The sequence below is a fragment of the Eurypyga helias genome, unplaced genomic scaffold, assembly GCF_000690775.1.
Source record: "Eurypyga helias isolate BGI_N326 unplaced genomic scaffold, ASM69077v1 scaffold8275, whole genome shotgun sequence".
Lineage (NCBI taxonomy): Eukaryota > Metazoa > Chordata > Aves > Eurypygiformes > Eurypygidae > Eurypyga > Eurypyga helias.
In genome coordinates this window covers 20035-47066 of record NW_010250727.1, presented here as the reverse complement: position 1 = coordinate 47066, position 27032 = coordinate 20035, and the positions used below count along the sequence as shown (strand labels likewise).

Below are 27032 nucleotides of genomic sequence, written 5' to 3'. Positions count from 1 at the left end.
ACTGGGTGGGCTTTGGTCCATCAACCAGCTCCTGCCACTCACAGCTCTGCATTAAGAAAATTACTGTAATCAAATCTCATGCTTCAGGGCTTCAGCCATTTACCTGAAGGGAGCAGGAAAAAAGTTTCTCCCTCTTGCACGCCCACGTTAATGGCTAAATACATGTTATGTTTGTTTGGTTGTTGCTTCGCTTTTAAAACATCAGAGAGTGAACACAAATGGATATGGGGAGAGATTAAGTCAAAGGCAGCAGCACAGAAAATGCTCTCTGGTTATTCCCCCTGCAGTTAGTCATTCTTGCTCACACCTCAGATCTGTGCTAGTCATCAGCTCTGATGGCTATCAATGTTTCTAGAGAAGACATTTTGGCTGTGAGGGTGGAGACCATAGAAGGTAGAAGGTACTGATGGAGAACGGAGACTGATTATCAACGCCCTCTATAAGGGCAATGTTTGTTTGACGAGAACATCTTGACCTTCTCATGTAATCAGATCCTTGTCACTGCAAGATCTTCGTTTATTAGTGAAACCTTGGTCGCAACTGCTTTCCAATTAAACCAAACCACGAAAGTTTGTTTAAGCCAGAAATGTTTTGATCCAACCAAAAACTATAGCAAATGGACTTCAGGGGCAATCTAAATGAAGTTTTTAAGAAGTGATGACATAAAGGAAGATGAACACAAAATGAATGGCTTACCCCAGTCTTTAAGTCTACAAACTACAGCAGTTTGTTTCCTAACAAGACAGTGACCCAAGCCTGTAAGAAACTAAGCACAGAGACGAGATGCATCAAATGTGTGCAAGGCTCTCGACATTAATGCAGAACCCAGAGGCCCTATCAACTGTGCTTTATATAACGGCAAGATATATATTTTACACCTACAGATGCCAGAGATAATTCTGTTCTATACCACCTAAAAAGGAAAATTAGCTGCTTATCTTTTTCCAGGGAAGGAAGATGACATGACTATGAGCCAATCAGTTCAGATTTGTCTTCCTCATACTTGCTGGACCCAGTTCTGGGCTAACGGATCCCCATGTAAAACCAGCCTGATTGACTCAAAAGGGATTTCCTTTCAATCTATGCCAGCATCCAGAAAACGAAAGTCCATGCCTTGGAATCAAAACACATTTACACTGGCAGGTTCTTTGCAGCTGCAAAAGGATGGAGCAGACAGGCAGGATAACACACCGCACCTGAATTCAGCCATGTAGCCTAGAAGCTGGGGACAGATGGTGTGAAAATGAACCAGACACTGAAATATTCAACTTTATAACCAGAAAGACTATAACATACAGGAAGTGAGCATGAGATTTATGCTGAAATTACAGAGGAATTCCTATGGGTGATTACACTTCCAGCCCAAGCATGGAAAGCAAATCCATCAGGATGAACGTCACTACATTACCAGCGCAGCTGTCAGGCCTCCCTGTTACCAAACCTGATAAATACAGAAAGGGGCTATGGGTGTCCCTTGAGACGTGGCACTGCTCACCAAAGTAGTCATCAGAGGGAGGATTCTCCATGTCGTACAGCATTTTCTTGGTCAGGTGTTCCAGCTCATCCTCAGGCCTGAAGGCAGGAGTGCTTGATGCAGGTCCAGAGCTTGGATACCCACTCTGAAAAAATAAAGGATAAACAGTTTGGGATGTGGTATAAAAGCATTTACCCACCGTAAGAAGGTCTACTGGCTGTTGAGTGTTAAACTTCATTCCTTGTCTTATTTTTGATTTTTTTTTTAAACCCAAGGGATTCATGCAAGTAAACATCTCATTTAATATGATGAAAATGGACTCCTAAAAACATCCAGTGAAGTGTTATATATCCTCCTAGAATGAGAAGTATTCTGTGCCTCATAATTAGGTGTCTACTGGGTAGCACATAACAATAAATAAAGTAGAAAATTATTCCAAGGATAAGTTGACACAAACATTTTCCAACACTGAAAAAGGCTTTGGAAGCATTTCAGTTTGGATTTGGCAAAAGCTTCCATCACTTAACAACGCAATATAAAAGATGCTAGAACAATCATTCCTTCAGCCGTGGAGTACATGGACAAAGACAGATAATCCCGAGCTGCTAGTTATGTTCTCTTCTTGTTTGTTTTGACACAAATCCTGCTGTTAACATTAGTGAGAGCAGGAGCTGCTCCACAGATTTTTAGTACTAGGGATACAAAGGTTTTAATATGTGCTTAGAAACTGAGACCTCTTGGCCTTCATATGCTAACAGCTGGCATACAGTATCTGCAGTCTGTCTAAGTGAATCTTCTCCCTGGAAAACAGCAGAAGTACGGGCCTATTTAGAGAAGCACAGAAATAGTTTCATGCCTAGAAGTTTCTTAGAAGCCGCTAAGTTTGGTGTCCATATTAAGAAACTCGGTCATTTCAGGATTAAAACTTGCTGACACCAGCTTTCCTTGTGTGCGCTGCTTTCTTGAAAGACTTGCAATGCAAAAGCTAACTTATTTATGAAATGCAGCATTTCAGTAAAGCAAGTGATTTCATTGATTAATTGCTGCCTTCATCACAGATTCGACCTTAGATATGGAATTTATAAGCCTTAGTCTACAAGGAAGCATTTTTCCATACCTACTTAAATGGGAAGAAAATGTAAAATCACTGGAGAAACTGGCCACTTCTATCTGGCTTACAGAGACTACATCTGACATGGTGAATCTTTATTGAGCTGGTCATGTTCAACACAGAACAGCAGCTTTAAAGCGCTGCAAGAGAATTAACTAAATGTTTTCATGCTTTCTTGTTTCAGGCAAGAAGGCGATTTCAAATGAGACATCAATCAATGTAGAGAAGGTCTCAGAACGGCGCTTAGCAATAATACTTCAATCATCCACTCCCAGAAACCAAACACTTGCATGTTCCTGACCTTGTCACATTTATTTTCCTAGGGCCCGCGCTAAGCTGTACACCATCACCCCCCTCGCTTGTTGACCTGATCTCTCTCGCAGGCGCAGCAGCACGACTGTGCTCCCGGGCAGCGCTGGATTCGCTGTGCACACGCGATACGGCTCTTGCACCCGCTGCCTGCTCCCCGCTTGCTCTCCAACAGAGTAGCAGCAGTACACAAAGGAGATGGGTGGCATGGTCCCCTAGAAGAAAGGGCACCTGGAATAAGCCCTAGGCTGGATGAATTTCCCTGAAGGGCTGTGCAACACATTTGCCATATGTTCAGCCTCCCTGATTGAGAATATAGATTGGACCTACCATACATTCAGGTTTTCCCAGAGATGTTCCCTTTTTCTGCTCAGGGATTTTTTTCCTGAGCAATATTCAAGAATTTTGTGAATTTCCCAGGATTTCTATATGCCTAGCCGTTGTTCTGAGGAAGCTGTTGAACATCTGCAAATCCTGAATGTCTACACACAGCTCAGTAAAAGATGTTGTACATATGCAACCACGCTGACATGTTTGGGTTACCCCAACTTATTTTTTGATAGGGGGAGACAGGTTTGTATGGCACACAGGACTTGCATTGTCCAAGTCATGTAAGTGCCACCTGTGGGATATGTACAACTAGAAGTTTCAGAGACAGGTACTTGACCCAGCACACCCAGACGCCCTTGGCCAGTGCTTTCCGGCTGTTTTTAGAAGGCTAGTTGACAACTATTTCATTAGAAGTAATAAATAGCATAATCCTGAAGAAAAAAAAAAAAAGGTTTATTAGTAAGCCAATTAAAGGTGCCAAATGTAAAGCATTTAATCTTGGAACAACCTTTTTTTTCCTTTGCTCTCTTGTTCCTAAGAACTGATCATGAATCTCGTCTGAACATGTATTTTAACGCAGCAAGTGCAGCCAAGGATTTATTAGCTTGAGAAATCAACCTGGCAACTCAGCCTCTTAAAATATTATTCCACCTATTGTACCTATTTCAGTTTCCACGCAGAAAGGAATGACCATTACCACCCCATCGATGGAGACTCCTTCCCTAGACTTTGCCTGGAGAAGACAGTACGGCATGAAGCTCACGATGGCCCCATCCCTGTATTTCCCCCATCAGCAATCACCAGTGCAGCATGAACGCATGGAAGCACCATCCTCCAGCCTTTCTGCTGGCCTCTCTCCACACATAATCGGAAACACTGCTTTTACCCTTGGGCTTTATAACACAAATGGACCAAAAGAGAAGGCACGAGCTGCTGTCTGTTCACAGAGAAGGGAATCAAGCTGCACGGAGCTGACGCGATTTGCCCACCATCACAAGTGGGCTCTAAGGCAAAGACAAAACCTGCAGCCAGGCTGCTGGGAGCCCCACGTCTTCATCCTCGCCCACCACAGCCTGCCGGAGCCGGACTCTGTGTTGCAGACCTACGCTGGCCGCTCTCCGACCCAAAGCCACCGCATCAGCCGGGCTTCGGCAGCACACCCTGGGTCTGGGAAACCTCTCCCCCTCTGCCCCGCCAGCTTCCCACACCTCCCTATCGGGGGGGCGGGGGGCACGCTCATGCCTGCTTCAGAAACGGGCTTGGGCTGTACCATTTAAAGCTAAAGACCAAAACCGGCAGATTTTCAGCTCTAGCTCTCTCTGGTTTTGGAGGCCTTGTTGCCTCACATGCACAATAAACAGGCTGCTCTTGTATTTTATCTACATTGCACTTTTCCAAACCAGGCAGATTTCTTATCCAATACCCAATATCAGCAAAAATAACAAATACCAACCACAATGTTATGAGATGCTTTAACTTATTTTGACTAAAATGCTATGCTTCTCTGACAAACGTTTAAGCAGTGCTAGGCACATCTTTTTCCTCAGCATGGAGCATGCTGAGTATGTGCCTCCAGGAAAATGCATTTCATGCATATGAACACACTGTTGAGTTTGCTGGGACACTCGCGCACAAACATAGAGAGAAAAGCGTATCCTTAGTCCAATCTAAAATGCTTGTTCCAGCAAACCAGTTTCCTTCCTCCTCCTTTGTTAGGTCAGGGTAAAAATGGCTTTCCTGGCTTTCCTTACAAAACAGAGTTGTGTTGCTGTTGTTTATTAAACTTCCTCTATTTTCTCCTGATCTGTACAATGATCAAGGCTGTCTAGAAATACAGTTTGCTGTCTAATCTACCACAGTTGTCTCCATGCACTCTCTTTTCTCCATGACGCCTCAGTGGACACACACACACACTTCCTTAGCTAGACACAGCTCTGAGCTGGGGTCTGTGCCGAGCTGCGACACGGCCTCCCAGATTCCCTGAGCACCACTCTGCCTGCCTAACCGCAACAACATCAGGGATGATAAACTGACCCATGAAAAGGGGAAAGAGCCTTGGTCAGCAAAAAGCCAGCAGGAGGGACCATGCTTTGGGAGCAGAAGCAGCTGGGTCCAAGTTTTGCTGCTGCCATCAAATACTGAGCAACCTCAGGGAAGAGCATGACGGTTGCAGTTGCATGTGCAGATGCAATGCATTCACGAATAAACACTGTCCTGGCATGCTTATTCAATAGAATGTTTAGGAAAATACCAGTATTCCCAGGGTTAAACCCTGTGGCAGAAAATTTCATGCTACAAATGAAAGGAAGTGAGCTAATCGCTTGTGCCACTCTCAAAGCGCTGCAACAACATCTGGCTCATCTTCCTCATTAAAGTTCAGTTCCTAAAAAGCCAGGTCAAAAGAAGCAGTCGCGTGGAATCACTGCATAATTATTTTGGTACACGAAGTTGATACTGAGCTGCTCTGGTGTGTGTTTTCTTCTCCAGACCTCAGTGGTAATCAGCTGTCTCTGATGTAACGGCTGCCCAGAAAAGGGAGCTCAGCAGTTAGTGCGGGACATACACCAACATAAACCTGCTCCATCCACATATTAATTTTCACTTGAATGAGTAAAAGCCACAGCGCAAAGTCTGCAAAGGCATGTGAAGATGACGCTGTGATGAATGCACCATCGCTCAGAGTGCGCCGTATGCGGTCATTTTTCTTGTCCATTTGCAAATGTTGTAGAAGAAACTGCTTCTCTCTGAGAGAAAATAACTTCAATTATGTGTTCCCAATTACAGAAACGTGGAAATTATCTTCTTTTCAGAAGGTAGAATTAGCCCAATTTGGAACTGAAAGGCAGCCAGAAACATCTTTCACTGATACTTACTTTCCCTTTCAGTTTTTCATTCTTGTTCATCTGCATAAAGTTAGCACTTTCCTTTCATTTCACTCACCAAAACTGATCATCAGTTAAATAAACAGTTAAATAGCATTGCAGCACATTTTTTATTCAATGGCCTGACAAAGACCATACTTTTTCATTTAAGTTACTGACTGTCCAAAACAATCGCAAACTTCCAGACCAAAAAATCCAGCATGGTGCCCCATCTCCCATGAGTTGCGCTCCCAAAGAAATATCAAGATTGCCTGCAGCTGTAATTCAGTTTATAATTAAGGCCAACTGATCTCTCTTACAGAGGAGATGCACTGGAAGAAAACATTTTAATTCTTGATTTATTTTCCCAGTGAAATGTAACAGCTGCCAGAGTACATACAGATTCCTGAAAAGATGATTCTGCCTAGATACCCTGCACGACGTGTCCCTGGGTTTACTCCTGGTCAGGGAATGATTCATGGAGATCGGTTGAAGAAGCTGCTCTGCACGAGGAGGTACCCACTGCCAGCCAATGACCTCCTGCCCACAGCAGCAGCCCGAAATCCCCTGTCTTTGGGCAGGCAGGAGCGAGGTCTCCTCTGGCACATGCCATCAGTTCCCTCTCTGCCTACCTGCCCTGCCACTGCTTCCCACAGCAAACCAGCAATCCATAACAGGCGGCTCTGGCAGCAGAGCCCTCATTTGTTAAACACTGGCTTGATTTGAAATAGGACAGTTTTGTAACTACTTCAAAGCTCTTGAGGATATTTTTCTTTATTTTTAAACTTCGTTATTGTAACTGTATCCTCACATAGCTATCCATGCACATTCCCAGCCCTATTCTAATCCTGCTAAGCTCTTAGTTTCAATGATCTCTTGTGACAGTGAGTTACATAGAATCTGAGCAATAACAATAATAAAAATATTTTTCTATGTTTTAATTTCACGGCCTGCAGTTTTGCCCAAACACCTCTTTTTTTCTTGCACTAGTGAAACTGGGATGCAGACAGGTGGAAGAGGAGGTGTCTTGTCTGATAGTTTTAAAAGGAAGACAACAGAGCCAGAATGCAAAATCACTAAATAGCTGAGAAGTTCCCAGGACTTCTGAAAATCAGGCTGCTCATAGAGATAACTGTTTCAACTCTCTGGGGCCCAGCTTTTAGCTTATAGTCATGAAAACAAAACCTTGGTCTCTGTGTATTGATACTGAATTCAATAGGATCACCGTACATGCACCCTAATTACACTGTAAAACGGGTTTAACAATATTTCTCTCTTAATTAATCAGTGCCTGCAAAGCTCTCCAAGCTTCTGTGATGGAAGTCACTACACAGTGACAGAGTGTTTTATTAATCATCAAGCACAGTAATAAATGAGCATGGCTGTTTCGTCCTTGGGTTGCTTGTATTCTATTATATGCGAACAGACTAAGTAGCTTTTCTTGCTATTCTTCACGTACTCGCTGCTGTTTTGAATCTGGAAGAGCTGGTTATTTTTGCTAGACGTTATGAAAGTTGGGTAATCTGTAAACACCACTATCTGCTGCTTGCTTCTGCGCTGAGCACGAGTCTGTTAAATGATGGCTTCCACTTCTATTATGGAGAGCTGTCATTTCTGCTAGATCCCGTGGGTTGTTTATATACTCAGGGTTAGCAGATGAGCTAGGTTTTTGTGGAGCAACATTGGCCATTTCTTATTAGAAAAAGCAAACCAAACAGATCAGTAGGTAATAAATATTTAACATGTTATCTCAGGAAACAGTAGATTTAAACTGTATTTCAACCAAGAGCACCTATAAAATACTATATTTTAATGTCCCATTGCCACTTAAATGTATATACAGAAACAAGTGCAGCATTGCCTGATCTTGCCTGGGGCCTCTTGGCCCTATCATTACACAAATACGCTTTACTTGTCAAGGCTTCTCTCTTATGAAAAGGGGAGCGGGCTGTTTTGTTTCCTGTTTTCCTATTAACCCCACTTACCTTGGTAACAGAGATTTTAGGCACTTTTATAAAAAGCCAGGAACTCAAGGCACAAGCTGGATAGTACTACTGAGAATGAGAGTGAGACATCACCATTATATGGACAAAGAGATTGCATCACTTTATCCCTATTTTTGGTTGGAAGAGCTTGGTTGCTTCATAAAATTACATCAGGAAGTCCTATACTTACTTGTCTATTTGTTCCAAGACTGAAGGCTTTATTCTGCTCTAAGCTGCTTTCATTTCCACATCTCTCTGGGCTCAGACTCAAGCACTCTCTTACTCCTATGCATCATCACCAGCAGTAAAGACCCGATAGCCTGCTTATCAACTTGCTGATAGCCTGCTTATCAACTCCCCTCCTCTTTATGTCATAATACTGTAGGCTTCCAGGGCTGCCTTCAAAGCATTAATTAATTAAGCGTTATATTTACTGCTATCAGCAGGTCAAAATCTGCATTTCAGAGTAGGAACCATAAGCATCCACTGGAGGTGACAGTCTCAAAGCCTTAGTCCCGAGCTGCCTAGGGAAGTGCTGCAGATGGGTTTGAATTTGCTTCTTGTCACCTTGGCTATACATCCTGGGGTACATAGTGCCATCTAGGGCTTCTTGTCTGGGGAGATAATGAGCCTCAAGACCTGTACAGAGCTCCCTTGTGTAAATCTAAGGTAGCACTACTGAAAGACATAGAGCTGTGGGGACTCTGGTCACAGCCAATGGCTCTCCAAAGTGGGGCTCATGGTCTCCCCACCATCTGAGCTGCATCCTCAACTTACAAGCACAGGGGCACACCTAAGAAAAATGGGAATGCTCCGAAGTTCATACTGATGAGAGATGTGTTTGCTCATACAGTACACAACTAGCCCAGGCAATTCATTGCCACAATAAAAACACTAAAAAAAACATACTCCTTCCAAAATTTCCCCTTCCAGAAGCAGCCTTAAAGTAACAAGGAAATAACTGAGCTTTGATCTTTTTTTTTTAAGTTTTCCTTCTGCAAAAACATGTCACAAAGGCAGAGCTCAACCATTTTCACAGATGAAAAATGACACTGTACGGGCGGGCTTACACACGGCGCTGGTGCAGCGCCTTCTCCGGCAGACCACAGCGACGAGGGAGCTCACCGCCATTCACCCTGCGGCGCGGGGGGCTGGACTGGGTGTTTGTGCAATGAGCACCACCTGTCCTGCGGTTCAGGTTTGTCGCCTACTAAAAAAACAGGCTGTCCCAGCTGCAGTGCCTTATCAGGTAACAAAACCAGAAGTGCTGGGGCATCACTTGTTTCAAAAGAAAAATAAATCTCACAATTTTAATGGTACTAATTTTGCATGTGAAACCTGCATTCATACTGTATTAGCAGTTTAAATATAGCTTTCTTGCCAGATGCCTGAATATGCTAGAAAAGATACTTAAAATATGCAAATTAGGTTTCTGTTTTAATACACAAAGAAACTTAAAATCACATCACTTTCCATCACCAAGACAGGTTTCAGTCTAAGCTTTTTTCATGTGAAAACTATAGCAGCAAACAAATGGTTAACCAAATGTGTTTAGCCCACTATCTGTAGTCTCGTTTTTAGTCAACTGTGACATGGGCCATTACACTTCCCAGGACACCAGTGACTTAAATGAAGACTACATATTTTGCTTAACATTAAAAGATTATATATATAAATTACAGTAAAAATAGCTTCTCAGACTGGAGCAGGTGCTTGGTTCAGCATCCATAGCATCGGAGGGCAGGATTCCTGAGTTTTATTCTCAGCAGTATTCTTCACCAGTCTGATCCTGCACCCTGCTGTTATAAACGGTGTTCATAATGCTTGGCTGTCTCAAGAGAGTTAGAGTCTCAATGAACTCTTGATTACAAAATGCTTTGAGAACCTTGAATGAAAGATGCTGAATGAGTACAAATTACGAATATTATTAATTATCTTTGGTAGCCAAAGTTGTGCCTTCTTCCACTCACATATGCTTACATTTTGTCTTTTAAGATTATAACATCTTAAAAACAAACACTGGTCTCCCAACATACCCCTCAGCAGTCTTGTTGTATAAATAAAAGTGGTAAGAATAATATTATTTTTTGCAAATTACATGCCTGCTGGACTGGGAAATCTCTTCTGTATCTCAGGACTGGAAGATTTCTCCATTTTACTCATGTTCTGATCCCAGAATCACCTGTTCTCTTTTCCTCATGTGTAGCTGCTTTCATCCTAAGAGTTTTGCTGTCCTTCTTTCAGCTTTGCACAGACCATATTTCTTGAAGTGCTTACTGGAGGGTCCCAACCCTTTTCAACGAAATGAGTATCAGTTCCTTTGGAAAGTGGATGGGGAACTCCAAAGTACATCAGAGAGTGTAAGTGCTGAGTTATGATCCTTCATCTGACTTCCGATCTCTCAGGTGACTGAGTCAGAGGAAAGGAGGCAGAAACTCTTAACAGACAGTCCAGGTATCTGGATTCTGCCCAGGCCATCTACTGTGCTCACCCCCTTCGGCTGAGCAATGCTTCAAGGATGACAAAAAACATTCAAAATGACACCTTTTCTAGCGATGCAAGAGAAACTAGAATTTGCAAATAGTAATGAGAAGATTTTCAAAGTCAGAGGGAGAGGTCATTTGCTTGCACCTCAAGGACTTGCAGTGAAAGTCTGTAGAGAAGAGTATTAAAAGGGTATTGACACAGCTCAAGACAATATGTAAGCACTAAAGATCAGCATTCGATCTCTAATTTCTGTCTCAGTAAGAGCGTCTGTATGTCATAATATCTATGTGGATAGTTTTGTTGCTTAATTGGTTTATACACCTTTAAGAGTCCTTAGCTTTACTGCATTTAAAACAATTAATTCCCCTCATGAAGAGTCCTCTGCAGGTATCTCTAGGTCACCTGAATTCCAGCTCGCCATCTAACATCATGTCAAGTACCATTTGCAGAGGTGGTTATTTAATTTATGAGGAGCTGTCGCCCGGACGCTCAGTATTGAGGCTACGCACCACTTCCACCAGCAAGCCCTGCTCTCTGTTGTCTCCCGCCCAAGCTAGGACAATGGCCTCTTCACAAAATTATCAGACTGGAATTGATCATAATGACCGGCAATTAAAAACTTAAAGATCTCTCTTACGTTTTGTGAAATGGAGGTGTCCACCAAAAGCGGGCAGTTTGCTTGCGAACCTCATGCTACGTGTCCCTGTTAGAGCCTGGGGAAGTGTCTGGCAGGAAGCTCGGGGCATCCACAAGGCCCTCAGCTCTACTTGCAGGTGCTACTGTGATGCTGAGCACTGTCAGGCAGAGGATACGACACACTGGCAGTCAGGAACAAGGTGGTGAAATTAAACAGTGCCATCAGGAGCAGAGGGAGTAATACACAAGAAAAGAAGGAGGGGAGAGTGAAGGGCTGTAGCCCCCGGTGAACATCATCTTGATAGACTAAGCACTGCTGCTTTAGAAGAGAGGTCTACATGCTTCACTATCAATTACCCCAGGATAATGAGAAATAATATTTTCAGAACAAAGCAGTGCCAAATTCTGTACTGCACTTGGGAGAACAAGGCCAGGGCAAATGCCCGTCATCTAGATTATCATTTATTTCACCCAATGTACTTATGAAAATGATCTCTCATTTGGCTCACAGCAGTAGAAATTTCTCAACAAGTCATAATTCTCCTGTAATACAGTCCAGGGCGGTTAAGTATTACTCAGATAAAAGCTCCAAGTCTCCTCTGAAACACTCTCCCTGCTCAGGAATTTCCCACAATCAGAGGGAGGTGGGAGCTGAGAAAAGGGCAGCAAGAGATGAGGAATGATTTTCCCTCAGAAAGAGCCAAAGGCTGCAGACTCAGCATGTCCAACCTGATGGCCAAATCTCGGCAGGGAGGCAAAGAAGCAGGGGTTATGGGCTACTGGAAAATGCTGCAGGAAGTTTCGTTGTGGGTCTTCAATATTCAAAGAGTCTCAACCTTCTCCTTGCAACCTGCTGGAATACGAGTGAAGGTCTGAGTAGGCTGTGCTACTCATGGCTGTTGCGGATGCTTGTGGAGAGGGCAGGAGATGGCCCTTGGAGGAGCAGAGCCAAAGGAGCAGAGAGGTCAAGGTCAGAGCTGGAATGAGGGGTCTGGCAACGTGGGGAAAGAGCCAGGAGAAAAAGCAAATTAAAAAAGGCAGAACTACAAAGGCCAGAGAGAAGTGCTGTCAGGAAGAGAGGAAACCCAGTCAGAAGATGGAGTGCAGTAGGGGATTGGAGACAGACCCCAGCATCAGAGAAAAGGATGGGGTGAGGCGGCCAGGATGGAGAAGAAAGTGCAACTTGTCTAGGAGCTTCCAGAGCTGGAGGGAGCCCATGGAGACAGGTCTGTGTGCACCCACTGCATAAAGGAGGGTGGCTTAGGGAAGACTAATGTGCAAATGAGCTGGATGAAATGGAAGGATGGACTAACAGCATCCTCAGAGCAGGGAGCAAGCCGGAAAACAAGAGCAAATGAGAGGTATCAGCATCAGCTGATTTTACTGAATCAGCTCCTTTGTACAACAGCTAACCACTGCTACCCAAAACCCACCAGTTTCACACAAGGATCATGCGGTCCAACCTTCCTTGGCAAAAAAGTTAACTCATGAAGTTCAGCGAAGGGATGTGCATGTGTGTTTTTGGTGGTATACCAGGGAGGGTGGGCACTCACACAGCAGATCACTACACCCTCAGTCTCACTTGATTCCCACATGGCAGGATTACATGGGGGGTTCAAATGTCACATGCTCCTCCCCTCCAATTCTTCGACTACATTTTGTGCGTGATTCCATGTCCATTACAGGCACGCTTTTGAGCCAAATGGGAAACTCCTTTGTGGTCACGATGCTCCAGATGCTAAGTGCATAGGTGCTTGTGCTGTGGGGATTGTGCTGTGTACTGCAGAAGTACCTATGGACTCCAAGCCAGATCAGGCTAGGAATAAAGAGCTAGGAGAAGAAATTCCCTGCTCGACACTGGAGCCAGAAGGGGATGCAGGGCTCCCTCATTCTACCACCTTCCTTCATCCTCTGCTTTGCCATCAGCTCCTTAAAAAGCCCCAGTATCCTGGCAGCCAAACCAGGCTGTGCACTAAGGAAGGAAGAGAATCTGAATTTCCCCAGCTGCAGCCTCTAAGACTGCGGCCAGCCTGAGGGCAGAGCCACTGCACTGACACACAGACCTAATGATCTGCGCTGTTGAAGGCATCAAATGCTTGAAGAAACTCGCCCTGCTCAGAAGGCCACGCTCGAGCTGTATTTCTTTGCTGTCTTTTGTGTGAGGCTGGGACTGACTTTGAGGAGGTCAGCAAGAGCCTGATGGCTCAATAAATAAGAGACACTTGGGAGAGTTAGCAGAACTGACAGCTCAACAAGATCCATGTTTAGCTGTCAAAACATTCCTCCATGTACAGAGATGCAGCTAGAAGGCTGTCCACATACCTCCTGGGCTAGAGACGAACTTATCTCGCTAATTGGTCAAGCAGTACTTCATGGAGAATGGAGCGAGCCGAAAGATGCGGCGGCGTGTGCAATTAGAGCTGAGGAGGCCGAGGGCTGTGGCAGGACATAACGTTGCGCCTGGACCACTTTGATGTATTAAAAAGATCACTTTGTCTGTGAAACGCTTTCGTGTCCTGCTCAACCACAACAACAGCAGCAGCCCCCTTCTGTTTTTTAATGATTAAGCAGCTCGCAGGTTGACTGAGCAAAGGCTGAAGGGGAAAAACAAAGATATATATAATTCTGCTTGCAGAATTTACTTGAAAAGGATGGGCTAGACATTCAGATGGTGCGAATCAGAGTCGCTCCAGGGAACTCGCTGATTTACACAGCGGCGGAGGATCTAGCTCAGCACGGCAAAGTGAGCCATGTCCTCAGGTGTACATTGGCTGGTCGAGAGGCACTATTTGAGTCAACAAGGCTGTCCAAACCCGGCCCAGACTAACTGCAGCCCCCTGAGCCCTCAGCTGCATTTGTCTTTCACAGGAACATATGACACAGGGAGAAAACCAACTCCCAGGCTGCCAGACCAAGAGCAAACACTGCAGACAAAGACCCTACTCTCTGGGGATATGGGCCACTGAAACCTGTTTCCTTGCAGGTGACACTCTAGGGCCTATTTAGTTAAAGACCCTGTCCCCAGCTATGGGGCCGCTCTCAGTCTGGCTTCACTGGACTCCTGCTACCACCTCTCAGCTCAGACTAACCTGTTTTTCAGGGTCTTCTCTCTCCTTAATCCTTTTGAGGAGCTGGATCCCTCTTGGAAAGGACCTTGGAGCAAGCATGCTTCCTCCACCTCCCTTCTCACCTACCATTGCTCCCAATAGCCAAGCAAATTTCAAAAGCATACCTAGACAAAGATTGTGAACATAACTTCACAGACTCCATCCTCTTCTTTCCCTCAAAACGACGTCGTCTTCTCTCCATGCTCCCTTCCTGCCCCTCTGCGTTAGTTTTGCACTATTAAATAGCTGGAGGCAGTACTGCAGGTGGGGTCTCACCAGAGCTGAGTACAGGGTCAGACACACCTCCCTGTACTTGCTGGCCACACAGGGCTGAAGCTGCTTATAAGAGAGGAAGATGATGAGCAGTATTGATTGTTCTAGAGGCTAAACCAAAGAAACTCTGTTCATAAAGGGTATGATGAAGAAGCCAGGTCCTAAACAGCCATGGTGACTACCCTTTACCACCCCCAGAGATGCTCTATCATCTCCAGCTTAGAATTCCAGTGCATAAGGCAACTCACATTCAGAGCACTCACTGTATGGGCTGTAAATAACTGCGTTCGACAAACAGAGGCCTTCTTTTGTCTGGAATGCCCATCACTGGTGCTGAATCCCCATTAAAACCTCCCAGAAGCTAGACAGGATGCAGTGAGTCTGGGCAGGAGCAGGAAATGGAAGGCAAGGAAGCATTCAGAATATCAGTGTAGGTGCCCCAGACAGCAAAATGCCCCACGTCTGCTGTGCAAAGACCCACGTGTCTCTGCAGTGGATGGAAGGAAAGAAGTTATTCCAGAAACATCCACGCAAGCCTGCCCTGCAATACCACCTTATGGGGGAAACAAATGGTAGGGGAGCTATCTAATCTACTCATCGCAAAGTCTTTAAGCCACAAGACAGTATTTACTAGTTGGTACCAGACAACATTCAAGCAAGAACAGAAAGTCACTTTCTCAACCCTCCTTGTGAATTGCTCCCATCTGTGCAAGAGAGCAATCCAAAGTCCTTATGCCCATGACAGCACCGCAATCACACGCTTCGGTTTTTAAACCCAAAATAGCACGAGCCAGACCACGGCGAGGGTAGTACATCACATGCAGCTGCACTGATAAAGAGGAGACATTGCAAGCGGCTCTCCGGGGCGCGGGTTGCTAGGGAACGTCGCGAAGCCACCGCAGATTTCGCTGCCACTTGCTGGCTCTTTCCCCTCTTCCCACCTCGCTTGCGCTGTGCCAGTTTCTTCGCCCGAGAGTGCCGTTCTTCCTGTCGGCAGCGTGCAAAAACAAATCTGCCAGCAACAATGGAGCACGATTGCTTGGCATGTGTTCCTGAGGAAAGAAATGTCTCTAGCCTTTGATTTTCAAAGGCAGCCAGCTGATGGGTTGGGGAAAAAAATGACTCTTGCCATTTTCTCCATGTCTGCGTGTTACTTCATTCAACCTGTGCTACGATTAAGGGTGGGTGGCAAGCCCAGGTGGTGCAACTCAACAGGTTGACTTTGTGGGAACTGTGCCGGCTTGCAGCCGGCAAGACGTAGTACTGTGAATGCCCCTCTGTGCCCTCTGGCCCACTCCTCTCGCCCTAACCCGCTGCACTTCGGGAGGTTGTTGCAGGAGCCAGCACTGCTCTACGAACAGGGCTGGGCACGGCACGGTGGTCCCACCACTCCAGCGGGCAGCAGGAGTTTTGAGAAAGGGCACGCGTGCAAGGGAAGGGCTGGTGGAGAACCGGGAGGGAAGGAAAAGGAAACTTCTGCCTTCCCAAGAAAGAGCTGGGTTAAGGAGAGACCAGTGACCAAGGTGGAAACAAAAGGCTTTCCAGTATTAATCAATCTTTAAACAATTTCACTGAATGATTAGGAAATGCAAAGCTCCCTGCTGAGGCATTAGAGATTTATATTTAGATGTTGAGTGTTTTTTTCCACACTGAGCTATTTTTAGCTACTAGTTGATGCTAGGCTGGTGGTGGCTGCTGTCGGATCGATGAGGCTCTCCCGCAATGGCAGCTAGGTGAGAGATGACAATCAGAAGCGGGATCTTGTTCACCCCAGGATGCCGCCTACTGCTGGAATCCCTGGCCAGATGAGGAAACAGCACGAGAGCAGAGCAGTGCCTGGTTTTCCAGACCTGTATTCACACACCAAGGCTGCAGGACTGGTCAAATGTCCTTCAGTACCAACAGGGACTTCAATTAAAATCTAAAAATGGCAGAGAGGAGACACCTAACAAGCCTGTGTAAGAGAGAATGGCTTTGGAAGTGATTTTGAGAGATCACTTAATAAACATCCTTATCCCAAGAAGGAGGAAAATAGAGTATGTGTTTGAGGACATATTAGACACGTTAATTCTGGAGATCAACGAAGAAGCACTTCATTTTCCTAGTAATAGCATAGCACAAACCTTGGATGCCCACAGTGCTTGTACTCACAACACCCTCTAAGCAAGGGAAAATGTAATCCCCAGGGCAGACCAGATTCGCGGTTTCTACCCACTGCAGGGTCCTGTCTTCAAGAGAGACCATCATCTGACGACAAAGTGGTAAAAAATACAAGAACAAACCATTAAGATACTAAATAATATGTCAAAACACTAATTCCTCCTTGTCTCCAGTTGATTTGGAATTAGACTGCTTTGAGATAGAAGGATTTATATTTCTTCTCAAAAGCAGAGACCCTTATGCAGTGTGACAGCATGCGTTCTTCTCTCATGACAAGCCAGGCAAGGATGGTCAAGGTCTCATCTTGAACTTCGCTCAGCAGCACAGCAGCAGCACACCAATATGCAAATACGCTCCACGAATTCGAGTTAACCTCTACACAAGCAAGGATTATTTTCATTTTATGAGGGAATACAAAAAGTTGAATGCAAGTGTACTCCAGTACATCAGCATTCCTACAGAGAACTTACCCATTCTCCAGTGACCCTGTGGCATGACCTTAAAAATGAGAAATGGTGCCAGCATCTCCTAGAGCGATTGTGCGAACAACACTAGCCCACCTTCATTTCCCCTTTAATCTACATTTCAAAAATTATATTCATCTGCAGAGACATGCTAGGTTGATACATGCCAGGCACAATTTATTCCTCAGTTCAAGCCATATGGTTCTAATAATAGTGACTAATAAAGGAAGAGTATGTTTTCACCTGTAATTTTTCAAATCCCATCAAAAAGTGGTGCAACACAGAACACTGCGGACTGCAGCACAGCACATGTGCTCAGTCACATTTTGCACTGCTCTGCACTTGCTCTGCTAATGGCCCTTAATTAATATGCACAACCAACTCAGCATCAAGGGCATAGAGAAAGCGGTACAACTATGTGTTTGCAGAAATAGTACCTTAAATTAAAACAAACACAGCAATTGCAAGTTTATTAAAAGTGCGTTTTGGGATCACAGCCTACAGTAGACTTTGGAAATAACCAGGAATAGAGGACACCAAGTTATCTAATGGGTTTTTGGCAATCATTTCACTTCAGAAATAAATTTTCCAGTAGTACTGGGACAAATGCTCAAGGCCAACCTTGACATCTTGGTCTTGGCATGTCTTAATAACCTCTGTAGTTAAAATCATCCATTGGGCACTTCCAGAAAAGACAGCCAGTAGATTTCTCACAGAGGAAAGTCATCAAGTAGCAACCATAACTATCTCAATAAAACTTAATGGAATGGAAGAAAGGGCTATGGCTGGTACTAACTCCCTGGTCTACAGCTAGGGGATTTCCACCTAATTTATTGTGGAAAAAAGTATCATTCACAAAGTCATCCATAGAGTACATACTGCACCACAGTGTTTAATATAATAGTCTGGAATCATCTGACTCCAGATGAAAGGGTAAGAGGATATATTTATAATGCACATGATTCCAGCCTCCAAGAATGCACCTCAAGGCATTAGCAATGTGGTCTTTCACCCAACGGTGTCCTTAGCCTGCCACAACTACTGTGCTACTCTGCCACAAAAGCATAGGTGTGTGCAGCCAGGCTTGCTGGGGGGAGGTTGGAGTAGGGTTAGCAATCCAGCAAGCTTTGCTCCACTACTGAGGTACTCACTGTCTTCCAGCTGCCTCCCACAACTCTGAATAAGCCTGAGGGTCAAGTAAAATCTCCCAGGTGACTTTTTGCTTATGGAAGAGAAACCCAACAAGCCATAAAGAGGCTGAGCTGGCAGCCACACAAGGAGCTGCGGCAGACGGGTGCCCTTGGAGATGCCAGAAATATGGACACGGGCAGCGAGGATGCATGGACTCAGGTTTTCCAGCTCATGCCTGGGCTGAGCTAAACCGATGTTCTTTGAACCTGACAAATCCAACAGTGTAGACAGGCTGACTCCAAAGGACTGAGGCGAGACACAAGGCCACCTCAACAGGACAGCCTGCACTCCTCAGCACAAAGAGAGATTAGTCCAGGGTAACTCTGGGACACAAGTCCTCATTGAAGTCCATGTCATGAGTCTGACTTGACTGTACAAACCCACTTGAAGAGATGGTTCTGCTGCAGAATAAACAGGATCAGACTCAACTTTCTTACTAGATATATGTCTAATTTTTCAGGGTGTCACAAAATTCAGCGAAGCACCTAAAAATTAATTCCCTCCCTTACTGCCAAGTTTATTGGTTCAGCCTTTTAGGAGCTGAAGTCTAGTACTTCTCACCTCATGGGTTAGAAGACCAAAAGATAGTGGAAGGGGAAAGAATAAGATGACTATCTGCCTTCTCAGGCAACTGGAACTTGTCTCCTGTCATTCAGGGGAAGCAGCTGTTGACTGTACATACATATTCCTTTAAATCCAGAAAAGTTCCTGTCTACAGAAGGGAGATTTTGCACACAAAGTGAATGCCAGAAGCTCACATTCTTCTCTCGGGGGTCATATCTCCTGATATCCATGACCCCTGCTGAAAAGCATCCAACTGAGGACACTTCTTGTTAACATCACCGAAAGAATTGTCATTAAAAAGCCAAGGCCTCCGGAAGGGGAGAAAAAAAAAAAAACCAAAACCCCACGTTGCTAATAGTCTGAGGAGCTCATTTCCAGCTAGGCATTTTTAGTCCAGGATGCATTTTTCTCTTATCAGCAGCTTCCGGATTTTCAGACCAGATCCCCACCAACACCTGCTCCCTCTTCTCAGCGAGTACTAGTGCTAGCGTGCTAGTACTAGCTCTAGTACGGGAACTAGCTGATGCACAGTTCACGGCTGCCTCCACTTTGCATCCCATGCACTTTCCCAAAGCTAGCTGCTGTGTTTTCTGCGACCTCAGAAGAAATACTTGTTCCCTTCATAATTAGATTCACAGTAAATGCGGGAAGCGAAGCAAAAAGAACACAATGTTCAAAGCTGCCACTCATGGTTAAATAATTAGTCAATATTACGCTCAAATGCTGCCTCCAGTGTTCATGCCAATCTGTACGGGGAGGCATTTGTCCTTACATTACTTTGGCGCCTCGTTTCAGTAATTTCTATAAGCTGACAGTCTGGCCTCAGCAGAGAATGGGTCACACCACTACTAATTCAGATAGATTACTAAATACAACTAAGAATGGAGAGGGATTAAAGGTGGTGAGGTGTTAACAAAGCTTTGGTAAGGAATATATGCAAGAAATCCTTTCACCTGATTTTTATAAGTAGGTCTTGTCTAAAATCAAGGGGGCTAATTAGCTGACAATTAATGCAGAACCATAATCCTGTTTGGTCTACATGTCTGTTACAGTTGTACACAGAGCAGTGCTATCAGTTCCCAGTGAGAGGGATTCAGTTGCTTCTACACACCGAGTAGGAGCCAACCCATTTTGCCCAACAGTCAATAATACTGTGGTCCCTGGTAGGATCCTGAATCAGTTCCCTGGTCTGGAAACAGCAGTTCACCGAGGTACTGCTCCGTCTAGATGTTTATGTTGCTCCTCCCAGTGCAACATTTCGCGTGGCTGTATTTTTCCCCATAGCATTTGTGTGTGTTAGAAGGGTTTCCTGACAAAAGGAGTCATGGTTTATAGCTGATCCAGAGCTGAAGTTGATTCTTTGGGAGCCTGAATGGATGCCGTTGCTTGTCTAAATAAGCTAACCTAGAAAGAAAGCCTGAACCATTTTATGAGCAATAGGAACAAGTACAGACTAACCCCTGGAACGTTCCTGTGTCACCCGCACAGCCTTTCTAAAACGCTTCCGTCAAGGAATGGAGATTATGTCAACACTTACCTTAATTGCCTAGCATCTGCACGGCTGCCTAGGTGAGGCTGTAAAGTTTCACTTCCACCTCATGCCACCCAAAGGCAGGAGTACTACAGACATGCATTAAGCTATCCTGTTGTAAAACAGAAGTAGGAAAAAAAAGCAGCTGTGGCATACAGCACTCCTTCCAACTCTTCTGGACTACAAAGCTCCTGCCTGGAAGCTGTCCACAATGAATTACATTATGGTCTTAGAAAAAACTTGCTTCCGATGCATTTCAGCAAGACTGAACTCAGAAAGGGTCACTAAAACAGCCACACACCACAGACACTTCAGCAAATGGTGATCTGCAGCACGAAGAAGCCCAGCTGAATACCAGCTCCTTTTCATAATGCTGCTTGTTCCCGGGAAGCAGCCACTTCTCCCGGATCTTTGCCTGGTGCAGAAACTACTCTGACTTGGGCTACTAACAGCACCACTAATAAAACCGAGAGCACCGCTGCTAAAGCCAAGGGCATCTCACAGGCACGTCCAGCAGCCGTATCCCACAGCCTAAGCGCAATTCCAGATTACAGCTCCTGTTGGAGACGGAGACCAAGGAGCACCGAGGTCATGGGTGTGGGCCTGGCCACCCTGCCCGACCTTAGGCACGTGAAAGAGGGGGGAGAGGAGAAACGCCGATAAGAGAACTCTGAAATGATTCATTTTGTCTAAGTTTTACTATGCATGCCTGACAGTGACTTCATTAATCAGATAGCTTACATCTGGGTTGCCACCCTCCCCTGGCTGCTTCATCCATCCACACAGCTTGCTGGGGGAAAAGAGAGTGAGACAGGATCCAAATTAGAAACTATTTATGATTGTTGAAGTAGAAAATTAATTGCTTTTCTTCCCCTTCTTCCCCCGTTCTGAAACACCCCTCCCAGGGAAATTTGTGCTGAGAAGTCCTTGTGAACAAACACACGGAGAGTAACAGAACATGGTCCATATGTACGAGCAACCAAAAATAAACTGAAGTCTGAAATGCATACAGCCAAGTGGATTCATAATGTCTGTCTCTACGCCACGGTAACAGATGGTCAGTGAACTGTTACAAGACAGACCAAGACTAGTTAAACAGATGGGGAGTATTATTTTTATACTGGTTTACGAGTGAATATTTAAGTTTTCACTAGGTTATCTGAATTATCATCAAAGCAGCACACTCCTAAAGTCCCCATCCAGCCAAAACCAAATTCTGTGGAAACTTCTACCCGAGGAAGCTACTGTGATTTCTTCTTACGGCCTTTTGCTGGTGCAGCTAGTACCTGTGGCAAAACCCTCGCAGACTGCAGCAAGGATGGCCCAACGCTGCATGCATCTGGAAGTCCTGCTGCTGCTGAGGGCAGCTGGGGCGTTGGCTCTGCCTTGCTGTCCCCTCCGTGTCACAGAGCTCTGTCCCACGCTGAGAGAGCTGCTATGGCATGAGCCATGGGGCTCCTCCAGCCGCATTCCCTCCTCTCCCTGTAGCAGGTTCTGTCCCTGTCCCTAATTCACAAAGCTGGAAGGTTCTAAACAGCTGGAGCTCAGTTCAAGGGCTGAGTGGACAGCGGTGGCTGGCAAGTGCCATTACAGAGGGGAAAAGGGATATGGGGAATTCTACAAAGGATGTGCATTTAAAGACTTGTCCACGTCGAAGGAATGCACGAGAAAGACCAAAGACACGTCAGACCTCTTCTTTGCGGTTTGCGATACTTCTTTCGGAAGTCTCTCACCTACAGACACAGTGGTCGGGTTCACTTTCCCCTTCTCAGGGTTTAAGCAGAACATCTGGGTTCACAAGAGGGCAGGACAGACTAAAAAGTAAGTTAATTAACAGCTCGCAGTACCTTAAATCACATTCAAAAACCTAAACCAACATTTGGTGAAGACACTGACACATCTCGCTGCCTGACACAGCGAAGGAACTGGGCTTTTTAAGGCCTACCGAGCACCCCTTGGCAATCAGAGCAGCCCACTGTTTTCAAGGTGGGCAGAATACTGATGACAACCACATTGACTTAATTGCAAGAGGAGAAAAATAGAAGTGAACCAAAACGTTTGTGTTCTGTAAGTGCCCACAGACTGAAAGAATCAAGTGTCCTGCCCACAAGATGCCTGGTTCGCATCAGCCCTATACCTTTTTAGCAATTCCTGCAGTGGGCAGGTGCAGATTAGCTAACCCCGCTTTAAAACCTTTTCATTTTGTACAACCAGAGGGATGCACAAAGGCTTGACGATGATTCAGGCCTTCCTCCAGCATGGCTCTGCTGCAATCAGCTATGGTCACAATTGTTGGAATGATGCTTAGTTTTGAAATCCCACCATCCAAATCCATTTCTTACCTTTCAGAGCGACCACTATCTGCTCACTGTTTGAAATACTGCTAACTACTACTATGAAGCTGCAGGTTTTTGCCTGCAAGCCTCAGAAGAGACTGTACTTGCATTTCTTTACAAAGGAGTTCCACTTCGTAGCTGCATTATCTGTCCAGCTGCCACCAGAAAACAGTGCTAAAGAAAAATGAAACTCTCTTTGCAAGTATTTATTCCTAATTTACTGAAGGCTAACAGTACCCAGTGACAAAACCCAAAAAGTTCTCACTGAAATATTTAATTTACCTAACAGCTTGAAATCTCCAGGCTGAAGATTATGTGTGCACACACGCGTGTGTGCTGAGTCTTCAATTAAAGAAAATATAAAAGCTTTGCAGTTCAGCCATGGGGAGACTTTTAATCATTCGCAGCCTCGTCTCTTTGCACATGAAATGTTAATGGAGCAAGCACGTAAGGCTGGCTCCACAGGTAACGGTGCAGATGAGAGTGGCTTTGTGATACCTATACCTGGGCTTCAGAGGTGAGGGGGCCTGCCTTGCTTCACAGTTGATGACACCTTGTCAGCATGCCACGTTCTCCAAGTCAGTTCAGGAGTTCATTACATCTAGATAACACCCTTTTTGCTCTCTGGCTCATGTTTATTAATGCCAGGCAGCACTCTTGCTGACTCATCAGAGAAGATGGAGTGGTGTTCTGCAGCAGGTAGGCAGCATCCAGCTGATCCACTGCCCTGGTTGGGGTTCACCACGGGGCTTTTTATTTCATGGATTTATTTATTGCAATTCCTGAAAGTCCAGCACTGTTACAGAAAAAGCTCATAACTGCATCTGACAAAGGTTCAGGGCTTGTCAAAATTGGTCTCACTTGTATGTTGTGTAAACAACATTAAAAGTTTGGAAGTTTAGCATTATGTCTTCAGTTAGTAAAATAGCATTTTAAAATATGCATGACTAGAGAGATATTTGCAGAACACATTATTGTTAGCGTGGCTGATAGCCAGCACAGGCGAACAGTCTGCGCTGTGCTGCTCTGTGCTGTTCCCCAAACAGGACAGCAATCTACTGCTGCTCTCTTAGGCCAAGTGTCATAGTTCAGTGCACTCTGCTGTGGAAATTAGTTTTCTGAGACACTCCAGCAATTACACAGAAAAGGCTTTGTAGTTTTGCTCGGTAGTTTAAAATAAACCCAACTGAGGCACCGGCAATACCAAAACCACTTGCAAAACCTAGTAAGGGCTTGAGGCCTGATGCACAAAAGGTCAGTGTTATGAAATCGTTTCCATTAAACTTACGTTACTTTTATTTCTTTTACTTGTGCATGCTTGCGACATCCCATTTCCACTCCCTCAACCTCAGTCTTTTAACATATCTTCTCCATGCCCTGCTTTGGGTGCAGCAGGAAAAAGTTGCTGGGAGAACAAGGCCAAGTTTTCTCAACAATATAATCCCAAGAATATAGTGTATACATGTATAATACATACAATACACACAAATACCGACAGTATAGCTATGTAGTCACACACTCATCTATAAAGCAACTAATTCATTAATCTGGGCAGCTCCAGAAGTGAGCTGGATGTGTTACCAGAACAGCACTGAGAAGATAAGTCACTTGTCTTTGTGCCTAATACAGATGCAAGAAATACCACCTTGGGCCTGTGTTTCTAAACTCATCTCGGAGGAAAACAGCATCCAGCCACTGAAGCTGTGATCCTCTGAGAGAGCAAGGCAAAAAGGAAAGGATGGCTCTGCACTATATACCAAGACATAAGAGAATTCTGCACTGCTAGTTTTTTGATTTATCACATGCATGTTTTACAGGGGCTTTGGTCAAGTATGAAAACTTAATTTTCAGGAAGACTGAAACGTACAAGGACACTTAAAGGGCCTTTGATGTGACTCAACTTCACTTAAGGGAAAAAAAAATTGGTGCTTACTATATCATAGGTGAAATATTGGTTCAGCCAGAGTCAGTGGGAATTTAGCCAAGGGCCAGGTTTTCAAACCATAATTTCTCTTTAGAGGCTAGCACGAGCTAGCATAGTATTTATCTTATGGTCCGATTGTATCCCTGGAGAATGGGGCTTTTTTTTTGGAAAACACAAGAGCGACTGTTCCACTGAATGAATATACCAGATACACAAGATAAATGTTGCTATAACAAAAGATGTTACTATTACATTTAACCTTGCTTTGACTGATAAACATACTACCACAGAATCACTGTGCCACAGTTTTCAGAAACAGCAGTCAGCTGAAGCTTGGAAAATCCCTGCTTTTCAAGAAAAAGGGAATGATACCTAAAATAGCTTCAACAGCTAAAACTAGCTAAAATCCATTCCTTTCTGTTAAACAGAGGTTTATTCCCGAAACACACTTTTTAGACACTTTATTTTCAACCCAATTTGGAGTTTTATGGACCAACCTGGTGTTATGGTGGTTGCTAAAGCAGTTATATTAGTAGTTACAATTATATCTTCCTTCCATCCAAAGCCATAAACCTTCCCACTTGTTGCATAATGCTGCAATTACTCCATAAACTCTGCTAGTCAGTTCGTTGACTGCAAAATAAGTGTGTGTCAGTGGGAGCCATTGGCCTGCACAGAGGATGAAAATGCAAATGGAAACCAGGGGGGATTCACCAAATAGATTTATGGAGGAGATTTTATTGGCCGTTATCAAAATGTTCACAAGATTCAAACTTTCCTCAGCAAATAAAATTTGCAATTGTAAAACAACAATATTGCAATGGAACTTTCCACTGCAGGATGTGAAGAAGGAGAGAAAGAAACGCTGCTGCACTCAGAGAGGTTGTGCTCGCCCCCACTGCCACCCTCCAGCCTTAATTGCCCTTCTCTAACACATCCCCTTGCTTTACGTGGTGGTTGGCCTCCACAGGGGCTGGAAAATGTTCAGGCTCTCTCAGGGGTGTGAAGAGAAACTCTCGCTCTGACTAGGAATCATAGAATCATAGAATGGTTAGGAAGAAGGAATATGGACAAAATGCCAGCAAGTTGGGTTTTATCTTCAATTTCTTGGACTACTGCACACTATCAAAAGCCTTTTGCTTCTTCAAACCCTGCAGTTCCTCTTCAGCTGAGCTGTGAAGTTGTTTCATCAACAAACTAGATATAAACTCTCAATGACAAGCCTGGAAGATTTATGATTTTTGTCATCTTTAAATAGCCATCATAAAAAAAAAAAAAATTGGCAAGTTGCTGAATTCATTTGCTGGGAATCGACACTTACTGACGGCTGCAGCTAAGGGATAGTGCGGTGACCTGCTACAGTAACGACCAGATAAGAGCTGGCAATAAACTGAACGGGGAAAAGGGCTTTAGGTCAAACATTTTCAAATCCACGTGCCCGAGGTCAAGCTTTGAAATGCATCTGTAAACACTAAAGCAGAGGTCAGCTTTTCTGAACTGTTGCATCCCTGCAGCCCCTATTGAAGTCAAATGCATTATGCTATGGAAAATCATACCCTGGGCTGCTTCTTCAGGAGACAAATATAGATGTATACGTCTAATGCTGGGTGCCAGAGAGAAAAAATTGGCCTCAAAGGAAAGAAAAACGAGTAGAAAGATCACAATGCATTACAGCTGCAGTATCACTCTCACTGCACAGTTACTTCTAATGAGAAAGATCAGCTTCCCACTTGTGTTTGCAAAACTAGGGTTTGAGGTCTTGATTTTGTTTTATATAAAACAAAGCACTCTTTGGCAACAGAACTGCAGATTTCCTTCTTGTTAAGAACAGAGAACACAAGGCTGCCCAGGTCTCAAACCTTCTCAGATCTACTAAAAGCACCACAGCTCACCACCTCCACGGCAGGCCTGCATCTCTACTGATACCAAACTTGGCAAGGAGGAAACACCTTGACAGGGCTGGCTTGACAAATGCATGCCAGCAGGGCCTGGGCACCCTTGTCGCACCACACCAGCAGGAACTCGGTCGGAACCAGCAGCCCAACAGATATTTGGTAGCACCAGTGGGATTCCCAACCAGAAGTGGCCTTTGCCAGGAGAAATGTCTGGGAGCTGGTCCCGGGGATACACTTCTTCCTGCTTCACTGACAGGAATGGGGTAAGATAGTCTCCATCCCTCCCAGCCTTTAAATTTCTAAGATTCAATGAAGTGAGGCATCTTGGATGATACCAAGGCATCTGATTGTTCCCTCAAGAATGTACATTTTTGGCAAAGAGATGACCAATTTG

The 27032-nt window shown here is 44.7% G+C and overlaps 1 protein-coding gene across 1 annotated transcript in view; it reads right to left on the bottom strand.

Moving 5' to 3' along the window:
* The window catches only part of LOC104509727 (lipoma-preferred partner homolog), a gene marked incomplete at its 5' end in the record, with an annotated part of 116133 nt that overhangs the window by 69075 nt on the left and 20026 nt on the right, over positions 1-27032 (bottom strand). The window contains one exon of the mRNA XM_010151764.1: positions 1496-1619. Within this exon, the coding sequence (XP_010150066.1) occupies positions 1496-1619 (124 nt within the window). The remainder of the gene's footprint in view (positions 1-1495; positions 1620-27032) is intronic.